General features: G+C 35.2%; 1 protein-coding gene across 6 annotated transcripts in view; it reads right to left on the minus strand.

Annotated features, from left to right (window-relative positions):
• Positions 1-18,809, minus strand: part of LOC308551989 (gamma-taxilin-like) — a 67,324-nt gene that overhangs the window by 33,241 nt on the left and 15,274 nt on the right. For all 6 annotated transcript variants that reach the window (XM_081126933.1, XM_081126929.1, XM_081126934.1 and 3 more), the window contains 2 exons: positions 16,360-16,663; positions 14,732-14,823 (listed from right to left, as the gene is read on the minus strand). In XM_081126933.1, coding sequence (XP_080983059.1) covers positions 14,732-14,823; positions 16,360-16,648 — 381 coding nt within the window. In that variant the 5' untranslated portion in view covers positions 16,649-16,663. The remainder of the gene's footprint in view (positions 1-14,731; positions 14,824-16,359; positions 16,664-18,809) is intronic.

Consider the following 18,809-nt stretch of genomic DNA (forward strand, 5'->3'; position numbering starts at 1 on the left):
ATCCATGGCATTGTTACACCCACTAATTAACTCTCAAAAAGAGAAACAAAACAAACAATCCCATTTACAATCACAAAAACAACTAAAAAATAAGATACCTAGGAATTACCTTAGCCAAGGAAGTTAAAGACCTATATTCGGAAACTATAGGACATTTCTAAAAAAACAGAGGAAGACATAAGTGGAAACATCATTAAAATGTTCATACTATCCACAGTAATCTATAGATTCAATGTAATAATACCACTGGTCTATTTCACAGATCCTGAACAAATATTCCAAAAGTTCACATGGAACCAAAAAAGACCTGAAATAGCCACAACAATCTTGAGAAAGAACAAAGTTGGAGGGATCACCATACTGGATATTAAACTATACTACATAGCCATTGCAATCAAAACAGCCTGGTACTGGCACAAGAATAGGCATATAGATCAGTGGAACAGAACAGAGAAACCAGAAATCGACTCAAGCTATTGTGCTGAATTAATTTTGAAAAAAGAGGCAAGAGCATACAATAGACTAAAGACAGTCTCTTCAATAAATGGTGTTGGGAAAATTGGACAAATACATACAAAAAAATGAAACTAGACAACCAACTTACAACGCAGACAAGAATAAACTCAAAATGGATGCAAGACTTAAATGTAAAATGCAATACCATAAAAATCCTGGAAGAAAACATAAGGAGTAAAATCATGTTCACCGATACATATCTTAGGGCAAGAGAAGCAATGGAAAAAATAAACAAATGGGACAACATCAAACTAAAAAGCTTCTGTACATCAGAAACTATCAACAAAATCATAAGGAAACCCACTGAATAATAGAACATATTCCCCAATGATATATCTGTTAAGGGGCTAATTTCCAAAATATATAATGAACTTACACAACTAAATACCAAGACAACCCAATTTAAAAATGGGCAAAGGACCTGAATAGACATTTCTCCAAAGAGGACATAAAGATGACCAAGAGGCATATGAAGATGCTTAAGGTCACTAACCATCACAGGGATGCAAATTAGAAACACACTGAAATATCACCTCACACCTATTAGAATGGCTATCATCAATAAATCAACAAGCAAGTGTTGGTAAGGATGCAGAAAACAGGGCACCCTCCTACACTGTTGATGGGAATGCAGACTAATATAACCACTGTGGAAAACAATGGAGTTTCCTCAAAATATTAAAATGGAACTGCGATTTGACCCCTGATCCCACTTCTCAGAATATATCCTAAGAAACACAGAACAATAATTTGAAAGAATATGTGCACACTGCCCCCCCATGTTCATAGCAGCCTTATTCATAATAGTTAATATCTGAACAGCCCAAGTGCCCATCAGGTGAGTGCATAAAAAAAAAGTGTGGTATATTTACACAATAAAATGCTATGTAGCTGTAAAAAAAAGAAGGATTTCTTACTCTTTGAGAGCATATAGGATGGACCTGGAGATTATTGTGGTAACAGAAATATGCCTGTCAGACAGAGAAAATATCACATGATCTCAGTTATAGGTGGTATCTAATGAACAAAATAAACTGACAGACAAAATAGGTTCAGAGATATGGAAGCATGAACAGACTTATAGATCTGCGAGGGAAGAGCAGAGAGAGAGTGCAACAAGATTATCCAAAGAACTTATATATGAATAAATGCACAGCCCATGTGCACAGACAATACTAGAGTGAAGGCCTGGGGTGGGGTGAGAACTGGGTAAAGGGGGTCAAGGGCAGAAAATGTGGGACATCTATAATATTCTTAACAATTAAAAAAAAGTGATTAGGAAAATGAAGATAAAGGAGTATGTTTAAAAAAAAATGAATGCAATAAAACTTCACATAAAAAAAAAAAAATCAGTGAAATAAAGATAAGTGATTTACCTGAAAAAGGTTTCAATCATGAAAGATGCTCACCAAGCTCAGAAAAGATATGAATGAAGTGAGAGATTAGCAAAAACATAAAAATATGTGAAACTACCAAATAGAAGTCTTAGAGATGAAAATAGTTTAAGGGAACTATATGATGCTAAACATTCCAGAATCTGCACTGTAGAGTTCCCAGAAAAAGATAATGAGAAAGGGGAAAAGTTATCTGAAGAATCAATGGCTACAAACTTCTAAAACCTAGGGAAAGAAAGAGACATAACTCTTTCCAAACTGGGGAAACACAGAGTGTAACAAATAATGAGTCCAAACAGATGCATACCAACACATACTATAATTAAACTATCAAAAGTTAAAGTCAAAGAGAGACTCTAAAAAAAACAAGAAAAAAATACCACTGGTGTACAAAAAAAACACCCCATAAAATGATCAGCAGGTTGCCAGCAGAAGCACTGCAGATCAGAAGAAAAGGATACAATGTATTAAAATATGTGAAAAATGCCACCAAGTATACCAAGGACAACCAGGAAAGTTGTCCCTCTGAATTTAAAGTGATAAAATGTTCTGGACAGGGAAAAGCTAAAAGAGTTCATCACCAAAAGAATAGCCTTAAAAGAATGTTAAAGGGACTTGTTTAAACTGAAAAGCAAATGCACTAATTATTAACAGGAAATTATACAAAATTATAACTCTCACTGGTAAAGGTAAACAGAGTAAAATTCAGAATAGTCTAATGTAAAATTGATGGATAAATAACTTATAAAGCTAACTTATAAAACTACCAAAATTTACTTATGAAAATGCAAGAGTGTATATACACACACACACATACACGTATGTATATGTATAAATAACAAAGGGAAGAACTGAAATGTAGAGTTTTAGAATGACTTCAAATTTTGGTTATCAATTTAATATAAACTATTACAAATATAAGTTGTTTTATATAATCCTCAGGGTAACAACAAAGTAAAAGCCTATACTTTCTTTACAATGATTTTAAAGCAAAAGCAAGAGGGGAGGGGAGAAAGAGAGAGAGAAACCTCAATGTAAAAGACAAACATCCATTGGTGGCTTCCTGGGAGAGTAACATTGATTGGCTAGCACCTGCACACCCCCACTGGGGATTGAGCAGGCAACCCAGACGTGTACCCTGACCAAGAATCGAATCAGCGACTCTTTGGTGTAAGGGATGGTGCTCAACCAACTGAGCATATACCTCTGATGCACAAAAGATAAAAGGAAATAATCTAAGTATATCACTATAGAAACCATCAAATCACAAAGGAACAGAGCAAGAAAAGAAATAACCAAATCATTACAAAACAGCCAAAAAAACCCCAACTAACAAAAGGGCAAAAAAGTATACACCTATCAATAATTATTTTATTTATTTAAAAACTGTATTAAAATTTTTCTAAGAGTAACAAATAAGAACAGATATCAAAAAAAAAAAAAAAAAAAGATAAGAAAGATGTCAAATGAACAACCTAACTTTACACCTTAGGAATCTATCCAAGTAAAATAAAATAAAATAATAATACACAGAGCCTAAATATAGAATAAATAAAAATCAAAGTGGAAATAAGACAGACACTAAAAGAAAAAATTTTAAAAATCAATAAAACTGAGTTAGTATTTTGAAAGATCAACAAAAGTGAAAGATCTTTAGGTAGACTCCAAAAAAATAAACTCAGAACTCTATTTAATACAATCAGAAATGAAAGAGGACACATTACAACTAACAGCACAGAAATAAAAAGCATTATAAGGGACTACAATGAACAATGATACACTAATGAATTGGACATTCAAGAAGAAATGGATAAATTCCAAGAAATATACACCTTATAAGAATGATGTAGGGGGAATAAACAATCTGAACCAATTATAAGGATAAAAAAATGAATCAGTTATAAAAAATGCTTCAACAAAAAATACCCGAGGACCAAATGTTTCACTGGTTATTTCTACCAAATATGTAATTATCAATTCTTGTCAGTCTTTTAAAACATAGAGGAGGGAACACTTCCCAACATACCTGATGAGGCCAGCATTACCCTGATACCAAAGCCAGACAAGGATACCACAACAAGAAGAAGTTTTATAGTCCAATATCCCTAATGAACATAGATGCAAAAACCCTCAACAAAATATTAGCAAACAGAATCCACCACTACATTAAAGGATCATATATAATGATCAAGTGAGATTTATTCCAAGGATGCAAGGATGGTTCAATATCCATTTATCAATCAATGTGATAAACCATACTGATAGAATAAAGGAAAAAAAAAAAAATCACAGGATCACCTTGGCCAGTGTGACTCACCATTGGCTGGGTGTCATCCCATGCACTGAAAGTCTGCTAGTGCCATTTCCAGTCAGGGCACATGCCAAGGTTGCAGGCTTGATCCCCACTAGGGGGTATGCAGGAGGCAGCCAATCGATGTTTCACTCTCACATCGATGTTTTTCTCTCTCTCCAAATTAATAAAAAATATTTTTAAATATCACAGGATCATTGCAATAGATGCAGGAAGAGCTTCTGACAAAATTCAACATCTATTTATGATAAAAACTCTCAACAGAGTACAGAGGCAATATAATTCAAAAGCCATATATGAAAGTCCACAAGTAACACCATACTTAATGGTGAAAAGCTGGAAGCTACGCCTCTACGATCAGGAATGAGACAAGGATGTCTGCTATCACCAGTTTTATTCAATATAGTACTGGAAGTCCTCGCCAGAGCAATTAGGCAAGAAGAATAAATAGAAGGTATCCAAAATGGAAAAGTGAAAGTAAAATTGTCTCTATTTGCAGATGACATGATGTTATATAAATGGAAAGCACTAAAGACTCCACACAAAATTTTGAATAAACTAATTCAGTCAAGTTCTATAATACTAAATTAATATACAAAATAAAATGTGTTTATACACGTTAATTATAAACTATCAGAGAGAGATATTTTAAAAACACAGTCTCATTTACAATTGCCTCAAAAAGAATAAAATGCCCAGGAATAAATTTAACCAAGAAGGTGAAAGACCTGTACACTGAAAACTGTAAGACAATGACTTAAAAAGACTGAATAAGGCCCAAGTAAAAGGAAACCACCTAAGTATCCATCAATGGATGAATGAGTAAAAAAGTCATACAGTCTGGCCTCTGTTGGCTCAGCAGTTGAGAGTCAACCCATGGACCAGGTGGTCAGTTTGATTCCTGGTCAGGGAACATGCCTGTGTTGTGGGTTCGATCCCCAGTGGGGGGCTGCAGGAGGCAGCTGATCAATAATTATCTCTCATCAATAATGTTTCTGTCTCTCCTCCCTTACTCTCTGTGAAATCAATAAGAACATATATTTTTTTTAAAGTCATGCACTTGGTAAAGTATATAACTGTCTAACTGCTATACTAGACAGCTAAAACTAGTACAAAAAATGTTGAATGCAAACTGTAATAAAATTTTAAAATATCATTCACATATGCACATAGGCATACATACACAAAAGTATTATTATTCACCTATAAAAGTGAAAGGAAATTCTGTTACTTATAACTACACATAGAACTTGATGGCATTATGCTAAGTGAATAAGTCAGACATAAAAAGATAAATATTATGTAAGGTAAGCTCATTTATATGTGAAATCTAAAACAAAAACAAACACAGAATACAGAAAATAGACTGGTGGTTACCAGAGGTGAGGGGTGGGACAGGGAAGAAGGCTGAGAATGGGTGAAGGTGGTCAAAAGTTACAAAGTTCCAGAAAAAGATAAGTTCTGGAATATCATGTACAGCATGCTGACTACAGTCAATAATACTGTATTGGTGGATTCAATAGTAGGTAAGGCAAGAGATTTTAAAAGTTTTCATCACAAGAAAAAATGTGTTACTATGAGTGTTGACATACACTAAGACTCAGTGTGATCACTACACATTATGTACACAGACCCAAATCATGTCTCTGTATATGCCTGAAAATGTTATGTATTGCTATTTTTATATAGCAATAAAAATGTCAATAAGTAAATACATAATGCAACTGTACATTGTCTACAAGAGATTCACTTTAGATCCAAATTACAAATAGGCTGAGTGTAGAAAACATATTCCCTACATATAAAAATATTCCACTACACACCTAAATATGTACGTATTAGAAATATTCTACAAATACAGAACCAAGAGAAAGATGGGGTAGCTATGATAATATCAGATTATTGTTAAGGTGGCAATACTACCCAAAATGATCTACAGATTCAGTGCAATCCCTATCAAACACTGTCAATCATGTTTTTTGCAAGACTGAGAAATATATTCCTGGCCTCACCGACACTACTATCACCTGGGGCCCAAAAGAGCTAGCAGATCTGCAAACTTTTCAATCTCTATAAAGATAACGTTTGCCAATATGCTATGAGAAAATCCATTTTGAAATATATAGAATCTCAAGGGATCCAGAAAAGCCAAGTAATATTGAAAAAACAAAGCTGAAAAGTCTCACAATTCCTGATTTTAAAGCTTACCAAGCTATAATAATCAATAAATTAGTATAAAGACAAACATACACACCACCAATGAAACCAAATAAAGAGCACAGAAATACATTCTCAAATATATGGCCAAATAATTTTCAACATGTGTGCCAAGAACCATTCAAAGGAGAAATGACTGTCTCTTCAAGCAAACATGATGGGAAAACTGAATATACAAGGAAAAACAAACAAATGTTGGACCCTTACCTAACATAATATACAATAATTGATACAAAATAGATGAGTTAAATTAAGACCTAACACTATAAAATTCTTAGAAAAAATTAGGGGAAAGCTTCAAAACATTGGATTTGACAGTGATTCCTATATATGACACCAAAGCTCAGTTTACAAAAAAAACCAAAAACACCACAAATCTGACTTCAAGAAAATAAGACACTATCAAGTGAATGAAAGGCAACCCACAGGAGAAAATATTTGAAAATCACATATGTGGTGAAGAACTAATATTCACAATACATAAAAAGCTTCTAAAACATGAACAAAACAAAAACCTGACCAAACAATGTGCAAACAACTGAATAGAAATTTCTCTGAAGAAGACACACACATGGCCAATAAATACATATAAGATGCTCAAAATTACTAATCATTATGAAAATGCAAATAAAAACATAATACCCTTCCACACCCATTAAGTTGGCTAGTATCAGAAAAAAACAGAAAACAACTGTTTGCAAGAATGTGGAGAAATTGGAATTCTTGCACACTGCTGGTGGTGTGCAGCTACTATGAATTATCATATTAGCCAGCAATTTCACTTCTGGGTATACACACAAAGAACTGAAAGCTGCTACTTAAATAGATATTTGTACACCCACATTCAAAGGAGCATTATTCAAGAGTCAAAAGATGTAAAAAAAACATTTTATTTGTCCATTCATATTTGTGTGCATATGTACACAATGTACTATTATTCAACCAGAAAGAAGTGAAATCTGATGCATGCTACACTATAGATGAACCCTGTAACACATCATGCTTAGTGAAATAAATATGGCATAAAACAACAAATACTGTATGACTCCACTTATACGAGGTACCTAGTGTAGTGAATATCTGAGAAAGGAAGAAGAAAGGTTAATAGAGTCTGAGGGAGGGGAGAATGAGGAGTTATAAAAAACTGTTTCGAATGATGAAAATTTCTAGAGATGGGCAGTGGCAATGTTTGCAAAACAACATCAAAACACCACTGAACTCTGCATACTCAAAATGGTTAAAATGATACCTTTAATGTTACTCATATTTTACAATTAAAAAAAAAAAAAAAGAGGCCAGAGCCAAAGTGTCCCATGGTCTGATCATATAAGGAAACACCTAAACTGAAAATAGGATTTGGGATACTGGGGACTAAGGTGGGTTAGGACAAAAGTCTTCAGTAAGTGAGGAACGACAGGAAAGTCGTCCATGCTCCCAACATAAAACAGAATAGCAGGAAAGTTATACCTGTCTTAAAGTTTAATTAACAGATTTAAGAAGAAAAAAATGAAAAACAGGAAGAATCCACATCTTAGCCTTGAGATATGTAAGGAAAAAGAACAAAAGGGAATCAAATTCTTAGGGGAGAAACAACTTTTAATAAATACAAGTTGAAGTATACCATAGAAGTATGAATTTTGTAGTTCAAATTTTATGAGATCGTAGCAATGATGATGCAAGTTTTTGTCTGTCTTTGGTGGGGAACTGGGAAGAAAAACACTTTTCAGACATCTTCGTCTCCCAAACCCTAATCCCACTAATCCTAGGTGTAGCTTTCTTTTGAGGTCAGGAAGGAAGGATTTTTCTGGTTTCCTTGATGAAGAATGGGGGCAAGCCAGAGCCTACAAATCTGCTATGGTTTGGCACATACTCAAAGGAAAGGCTTGGGAATTTATTTCTCACAGATAACAGGCATTGGCAATTATAAGCATATGGATTAATGATAAATGCAGATAAGTCAAATGCTTCTCCACTGGGGTAGTGACAGGAGGCATTCCAAGCAAATTCAGAAGGCTGGCTGCAAGGTTTTAGCTCACCTTAGACACACAACCAGGGTTCAAAACAGGGAAGATACTTCACACTGTTGTTCCTGAAGGTGCCTCAGGGAAGGTTAGAGTCCCAAAAGGGACTCACTGCTATTTAAACATCTGCCCCAGAGGAAGAGACAATGAAAAAACTGTAAGAGAATGGGACGTAGCAACTTCAGGGCCTATACTTTTATTCATTCATTCATTCATTCATTTTGTAGAAAAGTGGGTAAGGAAGATTGAGATTTTTGAAACATAGCTTTTGAGTCAAAGTAGAATTATGTTCTCTTTGCTATACTAAACAATGTAAAGTGAGTCAGGCACAAAGGAAATTAAGACCATCTAAGATACAGAAATACAACTAATGAATACATAAGAAAAGTCAAAGAAGTGCAATCAATGAGAAAATATTTTCCATTTAATAACCACTAGGCACCTAGTGTTTACTATATATCCTATCTATATTATTTCCCTCATTTTCAAAATGTACAAACCAATACTTAAGAAAAGTTACTTGCCCAGGATCATATAGGTAAGTACTGGCAATGCCAAGATGCAAACCAAAAGCCTTTGCTCTTAAAACTCTGCTCACTCTACTGCCTATATTTCCTTATGGTTCACAACACCAACGCTGGAAGTCTTGTATTTACATATATACCAAAAGCTTTTAAAATGTTTCTCTCCTGCTTAGTAATTCAATGTTTATATTTATTAGAAATGGTCTTTTAAGAATTATAAAAATACAAGAAAAACACAAAATAGTAGTAAGTAAAAATACTAAATTATATACACATACACACTTCCAACTTGTACAAAACAAACACACCTAAATTTACCTACATATACAAAAGACAAAAGACCTACAAAAACTTTAAGAATAGTTTCCCTCAAGATAATGAGTATATGGGTAATTTTTCTTTATATTTTGTGCTTCAGGTACACAGAATTGAATTAATCATCATTTTTGAGTCATGACACAGTGATATTTGCAAGGCCTACTGATTTATTTTCCACCCAACACAAAACCTAAACATTAACAATTACTTACCTTTCTTATTATCCTCCTGCAATTCCAAGGTTTAAAATAATTACTACCCTGCATCCTGTATTCATCTTTCTTTTACTTCCCTTTTTATGTTACTGAATTTCACTGTTTTAATTTAATTTTCCATTTGCTTTGGTTTTACTTACTTTGCACTTTTTCTTTTTAGTGAATTTATTGGGGTGACCCTGGTTAACAAAATTATACAGGTTTCAGATGCATGATTCTTTAATACATCATCTATACACTATATTGTGTGGACTGCCTTATGACCCAATGATACCACTTCTGGGAATATATTTTTTCAAAAAAACTTGAAACATAACTCGGAAGAATATATGCATCCCCTATGTTTACGGCAGTGATATTTACAATAGTCAAGTTATGAAAGTAGACCTGTGCCCATCAGCAAATGGCTGGATAAAAAAATTGTGGTGCCCTGGCTGGTTTGACTCAGTGATCAGAGTAGCAACCTGTGGACTGAAGGGTCCTGGGTTTAATTCCAGTCACGGGCATGTACCACGGTTGAAGGCTCAGTCCCCAGCCCTGGTCACCGAATGACTTCAGGAGGCAATCAATCAATGCTTCTCTCTCTCCCCCTTCCACTCGCTCTGAAAATGAAAAAAATATCCTCGGGTGAGGGTTTAAAAATAAAAAAGTTGTGTTACATTCACATAATGGAATACTATGAAGCTGCGACAGCAAGGACGGACTAGGAGGTATTATGAAAACTGAAATAAGCCAGATAAGAGAAAAACAAGCACCATATGATCTCACTGATATGTGGAATCTAATGAACAAAATGAATAAGCAAAATAGAGACAGACTGATACTTTTGACATTTTTAGTCACCCTAGATTATATTGCTAAAATTAATCTATACTGTTGCATCTGCTATATAGATCACCTGAATCACTGTACAATATTTCAGTTTTCAAAAATAACCAACACATTCACTCTGTTGTTATTGGTATTTGCATTGTTCTTAAGTTTCTCTACTATCACAAGGATATATTAATCTTCTTGTATATGCATGCTGGTGAAAACATTTAAGAACTTTTAGAGTGTAAACCTAGTGTTATTGCTGTAATTTCTACAACGTTCAACTTTATATGATAACATCAAGCTCACAGATTTATATCCCCAACAACAATTTATAGATTCACACTGTGTTTGACACTTAGTATCATCAAAATTCTTAACTTCTACAACTAGAATTGACATAAAATAGAATCTCACTGTGTTCTTTTATTAAAATTAGTGGCGTGACACTGATTAATAAAAAGTACAGGTTTCGCCCAGCCGGGCGTGGCTCAGCGGTTGAGCACTGACCTAGGATCCAGGCCATCAGGGTTTGATTCCCGGTCAGGGCACACGCCCAGGTTGAGGGCTGCAGCCGATCAATGACTCTCTCATCATTAATGTTTCTCTCTTTCTCCCTCTATTTTCCTCTCTCTGAAGTCAAAAAGATATATTTAAAAAACAAAAACTAAAAAAAAAAAAAATTATAGGTTTCAGGTATAGATTCCTGTTACAAGATCTGTACATTGCATTATGCACCCACACTCAAAGTCAAGTCATCTTCCATCACCATACGTTAGGTTTCCTGCCTATATCCATTTTTAATTAAATTGTTTGTGGGTTTGGGTTTTTTTTGCTATTGAGCTGTATGAGGTGTTTTTTTTTCTTTATTGATTTTAAAGATGTAGTGGGAGGAAGGGGGGCAGAGAGAGGAACATTGATTTGTCGTTCCACCCATTTATGCATTTACTGGTTGTTTCTTATATGTGCCCTGACCAGGGATGGAAACTGCAAACCTTGGCGTTATTAGGACAATGCTCTATGCAAATGAGCTACTCAGAAAGTATACTTTCTCCCATTCAATAGGATGTCTTTTCATTTTGTTGATTTTCTTTGCTCAACAAAAGTTTTTAGTTTGATGAAGTCTCATCTGTTTTTATTTCTTTTGTCTTTGCTTTTAAAGGTAATATCCAAAAAATTCAAGCCCAAAACCATGTCAAGGAGCTTATCATCAGTTTCCTTCTAGAAGTTTCATATCTTATGTCCAAATCTACTCCATTTTAAATTCCTTTCTGTGTATAGTGTAGGATAATAATCTGATTTCATTATTTTGCATCTGATGTCCAATTTTTCCAAAAACAGAGGCTGTCCTTTCTCCTCTGTACATTGTTGGGTTGTCATATATTACTTCATCATGTATGGAGAGGATTGTTTCTGAGCTCCCTATTTTGTTGCAATCATCCATGTGTGTTTTCATGCCAATCCCACAGTTTTTATTATTCCATCTCTGTAATAAATATAGTTTGAAACCAGGGAATATGATGCCTCTAGCTCTGCTTTTCTTTTGTAAGACTGCTTTCACTATCTGGGGTCTTTTGTGATTCTAAACAAATTTTAGGATTGCTTGTTCAATATCTGTGAAAAATACCTTTGGGATTTTGATAGAGATTGCATTAAAACTGAAGTTTGCTTCAGGCAGTGAGGATATTTTACAATATTAAATATTCCATCCATGAGGACAAAATTCCTTTCCCCTTATTTGCGTCTTATTCCATATTTGTTTTTATCAATGTCATAATTTTCAATGTGCAAGTCTTTCAACCCATGGGTTAAATTTATCTCTAAGCATTTATTGTTCTTGTTTTTTCTTCCTTTGTGGTTTGATGACTTTCTTTAGTGGTATGCTTAGAGTCCATCTTTTATTCTATATCATTATCTTTTATGATACAGATTTATCTGCTACAGATTTTGGGTTTGTGGTAATTATGTACCTTACATATAAAAGTCTTGTTTATAATAGTCTATTTTTAGTTGATAAGTTATAATGCATTCTAAAGCTCTACATTTTTTCTCCCCACCACACATTTTGCTTTTGATGTCACATTTTACATCTTTTCTTTTGTTTCTCTCTTAATTGTTGTAGTTACTTATACTACTTTTGCCTTTTAAGCTTCACACTACCTTTATAAGTAACACATTGCCATTCATAAATATTTACCTGTACTAATGACATTTATATTTTCACATTTTTTAGTAATTAATGAGTACTACCTCTTCTCAGTCCCTTTAATATTTCTTGTAAGGATGATTTAGTGGTAATGAACTCCCTTATCTTTTGGTTGGAAAACTGTTTATATTTGCAACTGAGTGGTAACTTTGTCAGTAGAGAATTCTTGGTTAGAAGTTTGTTCTTTTGGCAATGTGACTGTATCATACCACTTCCATTTGGATTGCGAAGTTTCAGTTAAAATATCTGCTGAAAGTCTAATAGGATTCCCTTGTACAAAACAAGTTAATTTTTTCTTACAGCTTTTTTACTACTTGTTCTGTGTTTTACATACAATGTGTCTTGCTGAGGGTTTCTTCGTGTTCTCTTTTGGAACTCTCTGTGCTTCCTGGATCTGGATGTCAGTTTCTTTCCCCAGGATAGGGAACTTTTCAGCCATTCTTCTTCAAATCAATTTTCTGCTTCATCTTTTTCTTTCTAGGTTCTCCTTAAAATGCTAATATTATTCCACTTGATGTCATCCGTTGTTTCTTAAACTATCCTCAGTATTTTTACTCATTTTATTTATTTATTTATTTGCTGCTGACACTGGCTAAGCTCTACTGAACTGTCTTTTTCACCTTCACTGATCCATTTTTCTACCTGATTGAGACTGTTGCTGAACTCTTCTACGGTAGTTTTTGTTGTCTTTGCTTCTGCATCTTCAATTGGTACTATCTTATATTTTCATCTTTGTTGAAGCTGTCACTGTGTTCAACCATTCTTCGCCCAAGTTCAGTGGCCTTCATGACCATTACTTTAAACACTTTATTAGGCAAATTACTTCTATTTCATTAAGGTTTTATACAGATTGTTTTTCCTGAGGTTTTATTCTGATCTTTCATTTGGAATATGTTCCTGTGTTTCCTCAGTTTGCTGACTTTCTATATTTTTCTATGTAAGATGAAACAACCCCTGTCCCAATCGTGAAGGAGTGGCCTCATGTACATGAACCCAGTGTTCTACCCTACCTTAGCTCTTGCTTATCTCTTGAAACTTTATGACTGATCAAGTATCCCATTTTATTTTTAATAGCTACCAGTTTTGAGGGTATGTGAAGACCTTGTTCTCCCAAAGAGTGAAGGAGGAGAATCTCAGTCAATACCTAGAAGATGCCACATCCTCAACCAACAACTTTTAAAGCTGCAAATATATAAAGCCCTGTGGGAAAGTAAGTATGTAAACCCTGATGACCACTAGACCAGATCTAAAAGTATCCCCTAGGTGACAGTCAGTAAAATCAGGACTCCTTGGTAGGATATACTGGAAGATCTGGTGAGGCAGGGTGGGAGTGCAAAGACTGCATCCACAGCCTCCATTCCCTGAGAGTACACACCTCTTGGAATGCGCCTGCGCCAAAATTCCTACACAACCGAGGAGGCATCTTTCTCAGGAAGACCGAAACATTTCAGTTTGATGTCTGTATAGTATCCCTGGGAGTGGTATAGTCTGCCAAGAGCTGTCTCTCTGGTTGTTACAGTCCCATGGGAACCAGAAATGCAAGACCCCTGGCTTCTAGAGCCAGACAATGAGTTGTGTCCTCAAGGCAGCAGCTACAAAAAAACCAAGGTATCAGACATCTGTTAAAGCTCCCCTCCCAGAGATACTAGCACTGTGGAGCATAAATCAGGTAGAGTACAAAGATGATGCCTGCTTAGAAAAAATAAAAAGATGTCTCCCACTTACTTTACCAAGACTTTAGCAAGACACAGGAAAAGTGCAAAAATGGCACCCTCCAGTTGTCTTTTTTTTTGATACTCTATAGAGTAAAAAGGTCAGTACCCCTGACTAGTCAGGTATTGGCATGTCTTAAAATTCTTGAGGCACACCAATGTGCCTGCCACAGCAAACTCACTGAAAACTGGCATAGTACACTATTTCATATAACTCACAATTTCAATCCAAATGATTAAAGCTTTTGCATCTAATATTCTTTCATGTCTAGAATTTCTAATTTTAAATATATAACACAGACTCCCAACAGATAGGCATGTAAACATACAAATGTAAATGTTGACCTAGAAATGTTTGAGGATGACTGAGTTTTAGATCTATTTCATATCTCACAAAGCATTATAATGTTCATCATAACTTATAACACAAGGCAGATGCACATTTTGGCATAGTTTATCTGGGTCTTGCTCCCTTAATACTCACAAGATCGGCATATTTCTTACAGAGAGCTGCCAGCTTCTCCTCTGGAGTTGAGAGAGTATTTAAGGCTTGCATCAATAATAATACTTCTTTTCCTGATAATAAAAGTACCAGAAAATATAATTAATCCAATCTGTAAACTGTACATAAAACTTATGTTCAGACATCCAAAATATAATTTAAGGCTATAATTACATACAGAGATTCACCTGCTAAAGTGCAGAAACTATTTTCAAATTATGATTTAATAGCCCCACATGCAAATTTCTTCACTTACCAACTAACACTGGTAGTTTTTACCTAACTGGCATTTAAACAGTAAGAACACTTATTGAAAGTTTAAAAACACCTGCCAAATCACTGATTCCAAGTTAAGATATTTTCCAAAGCATGGGAATAGTTTTTAAGAACTTCCTCCTATCAGGGAGAAATATACAAGAAAGTTCAAAAACCCGTTCAAAAAGCAAGTACTTGTATTCTGCCTATATATAAACTGCATGTAATCCCTTGTTACACAAACTTTTTCCTGTGACAAATCTGAGTTGTAGCTGTTTTCTGATGATTTACTAAGCATAATCTGGGTGTTAACCAAGTATAGTGCCAATAGAAGGAAGACAAATTAGCCCATCCATTGAGGAAGGAGTTTTAAAAATGGTACTTTAAAAACTTTGGTGGGGAGAAGCTTTAATCTAAAGAAAACTTTGACATGTGGTATAGTTATGGGTATGTGAGGGAGGAACAGAGTGACTTCAAAATGAATAATTTCCTATACACATAAATTTTAGTACTAAAATCTTTTCTTATTTAAATTCAGGTACAAATAAAAAGAGGAGTATAATTACCAAATGTGCAAGAAGTAACAGTAAAAAGTAAATTAAAATTTTCTGAAGATTTTAAACTCTAACCATTTAAAGCTAAACAATTTTAACCTGAAACTGTATTTTACAAATACTGTTGGGGCTATAATTTCTGAAGATATTGGTCTTGTTTACAAGAGATTATAAACACTTTTCATACTGTTATAAATTTTAAAAGTCGTTAGGAGTAGTAGATAAGTCAGTCAAATCAGAAAAGATAACCATTGCAAAACTGAGGAGCAACCACTGAGGCAAAACATTACCATATTTAATTTAGTACATTCTTATTATTAACCGTCAAACTAATACAGCAGACAAGAGAAAAACATACCTTGCAATCCAATCTTATTTACCCACTCTCTAAACAACAGGTAAAATATATCCTTTCTAAATTTTAGTGAATACCCTTTAAATAAATGAAGCAAATATAGTTTTAACAGTAATCACTGGATAGATGATTTTAAAAGATTAAACAATGAGGCAAATCAAATACCACTTCTGCAAAACTAGCCATATATATTTTCAGGAAAAACAATTCTTGATTATTCAGAGAAATAACTAACATTCCCATAACTAAGCTTCCTGGACGTCTCCTTTTTTCACCTCCTGCAAATTGCAGCAGACACACACACTGATCTGACCAAAGAAAACAGATGGAGTAGCTAAGTAACATCTACCTGAAACCCAGCCACATTCCATAATCACATCTGCTGCAGAAATATAAGTAAATGAGCTATATATGAAAATGTCCAACCACTGAGCAGAGATTATTACCTAAGGTTTTTTCTTTGTTCTTGTTGCACTCTAAACCTTGTGGACTATCAGAAGGATCTGTTCCAGCTTTTGGCCCAGGAGGCTTCTCTCTTGACTCTTGCAAGGAGTATACTCGGCTCACCAAATTCCTGTTTTTTGTTATAAAGTCACTGCCTTCTTCCTCTTCCAGTGATTGTTTGTTACCTGTGCCACCACAATTTGAATCATGATGTTGAAGAATATCATTTGATTGAGAGTTACACAACAAATCTGCTTTTACTCCTGGTCTGCAAATTTTAGATTCTTCCATTGTGCCAATAACATGCTAGAAGAAATAACACAAGGAAAAAAACATTAAAAAGGGGGTTTAATCAAATTTAATCAAGGGAGGAAACTTAAGCAACACAGAAAAAAATCATTTTTTATTTTACTTTGTTCATGTTTACATGTACTTTTCATTTTTTGTACATAGTAGAATCAACAGGCATAGATCATTTGACATGATTTTCCTCTTTCATAGTTTTTTACACAATAATGATGCTTCTCTGAATCAAAAAAGGGAAAAGAAGGGGAGGGACTATCATAATGATAGATTAGAAACCTCAAGATTCTGTACCTTCAACAATGAAGTGCTGGCAGGATCTATCAGAATCAACTTTTGAAGAACTCTAGAACCTTCTGAAAACTTACAGCACAAAATAAAAACTTACAGCCCAATAGAAAGTTTAGTGAATAAAAAAGAACTTGCTTTGCAGTAGGAGAGTGCCGTGCAATTTCACACTTCCTGCCTCCCATTCCCCACCCCCCAAGGTCAACAGCAGCCAACACTATTTACTAATGCAGGCTAATAGTGCCAGAGGGAACAATACAAACATTATTCTGAAAACCTTATGGTCCCCTCCAACATTTCTGACCACTACCTGAGAAACCTGTACATGAATCTGCATTTGTTTCACCCTGTAGACAGCTGTCCCTGGAAGCTTTTAGGTAAAAACATTCAACACACAAGTACTGGACCAACTCTCCCTCTCTTCATGTTCACTGATTTCTCCTTGTGTAGCCTGTGTACACTCTTGACATTAGTCCCCTTAAGAAGTAAGATGGCTGTGGTTGAAGCTAAGGTCTGCCCATGCCTAAATGGAACCAAAGGCTAAAGATATACATCCTATATGCAGTGAAGAGGACTCAAACTTGTAAGGTTCTGTTGGAAACAGGTATCCAAGTCACTGTGCCAATATTGGGGGAAGATGTTGATCATGCTCTGTTAACCGTGATGTGAAAGGGGGGAGAGGACCTAAAAGAAATAAGACCATAGTTGTTTAATGATTATTCACCTTGCTAACTATAGATAAGTTTTCCTACCGTCCCTGGAAAACTGGAAGATATGCTGCAAGAAGGAAAACAGAGCTGTAAAGAGATGAGACACCTTGGGGCCTGGATGGGTCCACTGCTCAGAAAAGAAAATGCATTTTGAGAACAAAGGACAGGATGCCCTTTGATTTGGTTGCTGTGCCTAGAGCCTGACCCCCCCCTTCAGGAGTTTAACTCAGGAATGCTGACCATTCACAGTTCCTAGGACCTGGTGGGACTGGGTTTTATTTAATACCTTCCACCACCACCCCCTTGCATGCAGCCCTATATAAGCAGCCAGGTAAGAAGGGAAGGGGAGAGCAGATTTTATGTGGACAAATCCCATTTTGGCCAGCAATAATGGAATAAATGCTAAAATGATTCAACCCTGTCTCTGAAAATTGGCTGATGTAGCAACAGGCAGCTCTGACTCATTCTATTCTGTTCAGTTTCACCATCTGGTTCTGTGGGAGAAGAGGTTATTGAATTCAACCGACGGAATTTTGGGCAGTACTATTATTGTGTGGAACCTCAGTTCTGGAACTTAATTCATTCTGGAAGCCTATTCAAGAAGCGATTTGTTTGCAAACCAAATCATTTTTTCCCATTAGAAATAACATAAACTGAATTAATCAGTTCCAGACCCCCAAATGGTTGTTTTAACTTTTCTTATATATAGGACATGTCCAATGTATTGTTTAATGTATAAACACTTAAGTTTATCAAACCTAAATCAATTTTTCATATATCACTGCCTCCAAATGCTGTCACTGGCCAACTGCTTTTTTGTTCATCAAAATAAACAACAGTTTGTCTACCTATTCAATTGCTAGTGATTGTTGTTTGGTGAGCATTTTCAGAACCTTAGCTTCACACATTAGTGCTCTTTGCTTTTCAGAGACTGGGAGGGTTGAGGGCAGAGAGAGAGAACATCAGTGTGAGAGAGACACATTTACTGGTTGCCTCACACACATGCCCGGATGAGGGGCAGGGAGTGAATCCATGGCCCTTGGGCGCACAGGCCAATGCTCCACCACTGAGCAGCACCAGCCAGGGCAACACAGCATTCTTGATGGCCTCTTTATGTTTTAAAATTGTGCTAATCATTTCTTTCTCCAGCA

Source organism: Miniopterus schreibersii (assembly GCF_964146895.1).
Source record: "Miniopterus schreibersii genome assembly, chromosome: Y".
NCBI lineage: Eukaryota > Metazoa > Chordata > Mammalia > Chiroptera > Miniopteridae > Miniopterus > Miniopterus schreibersii.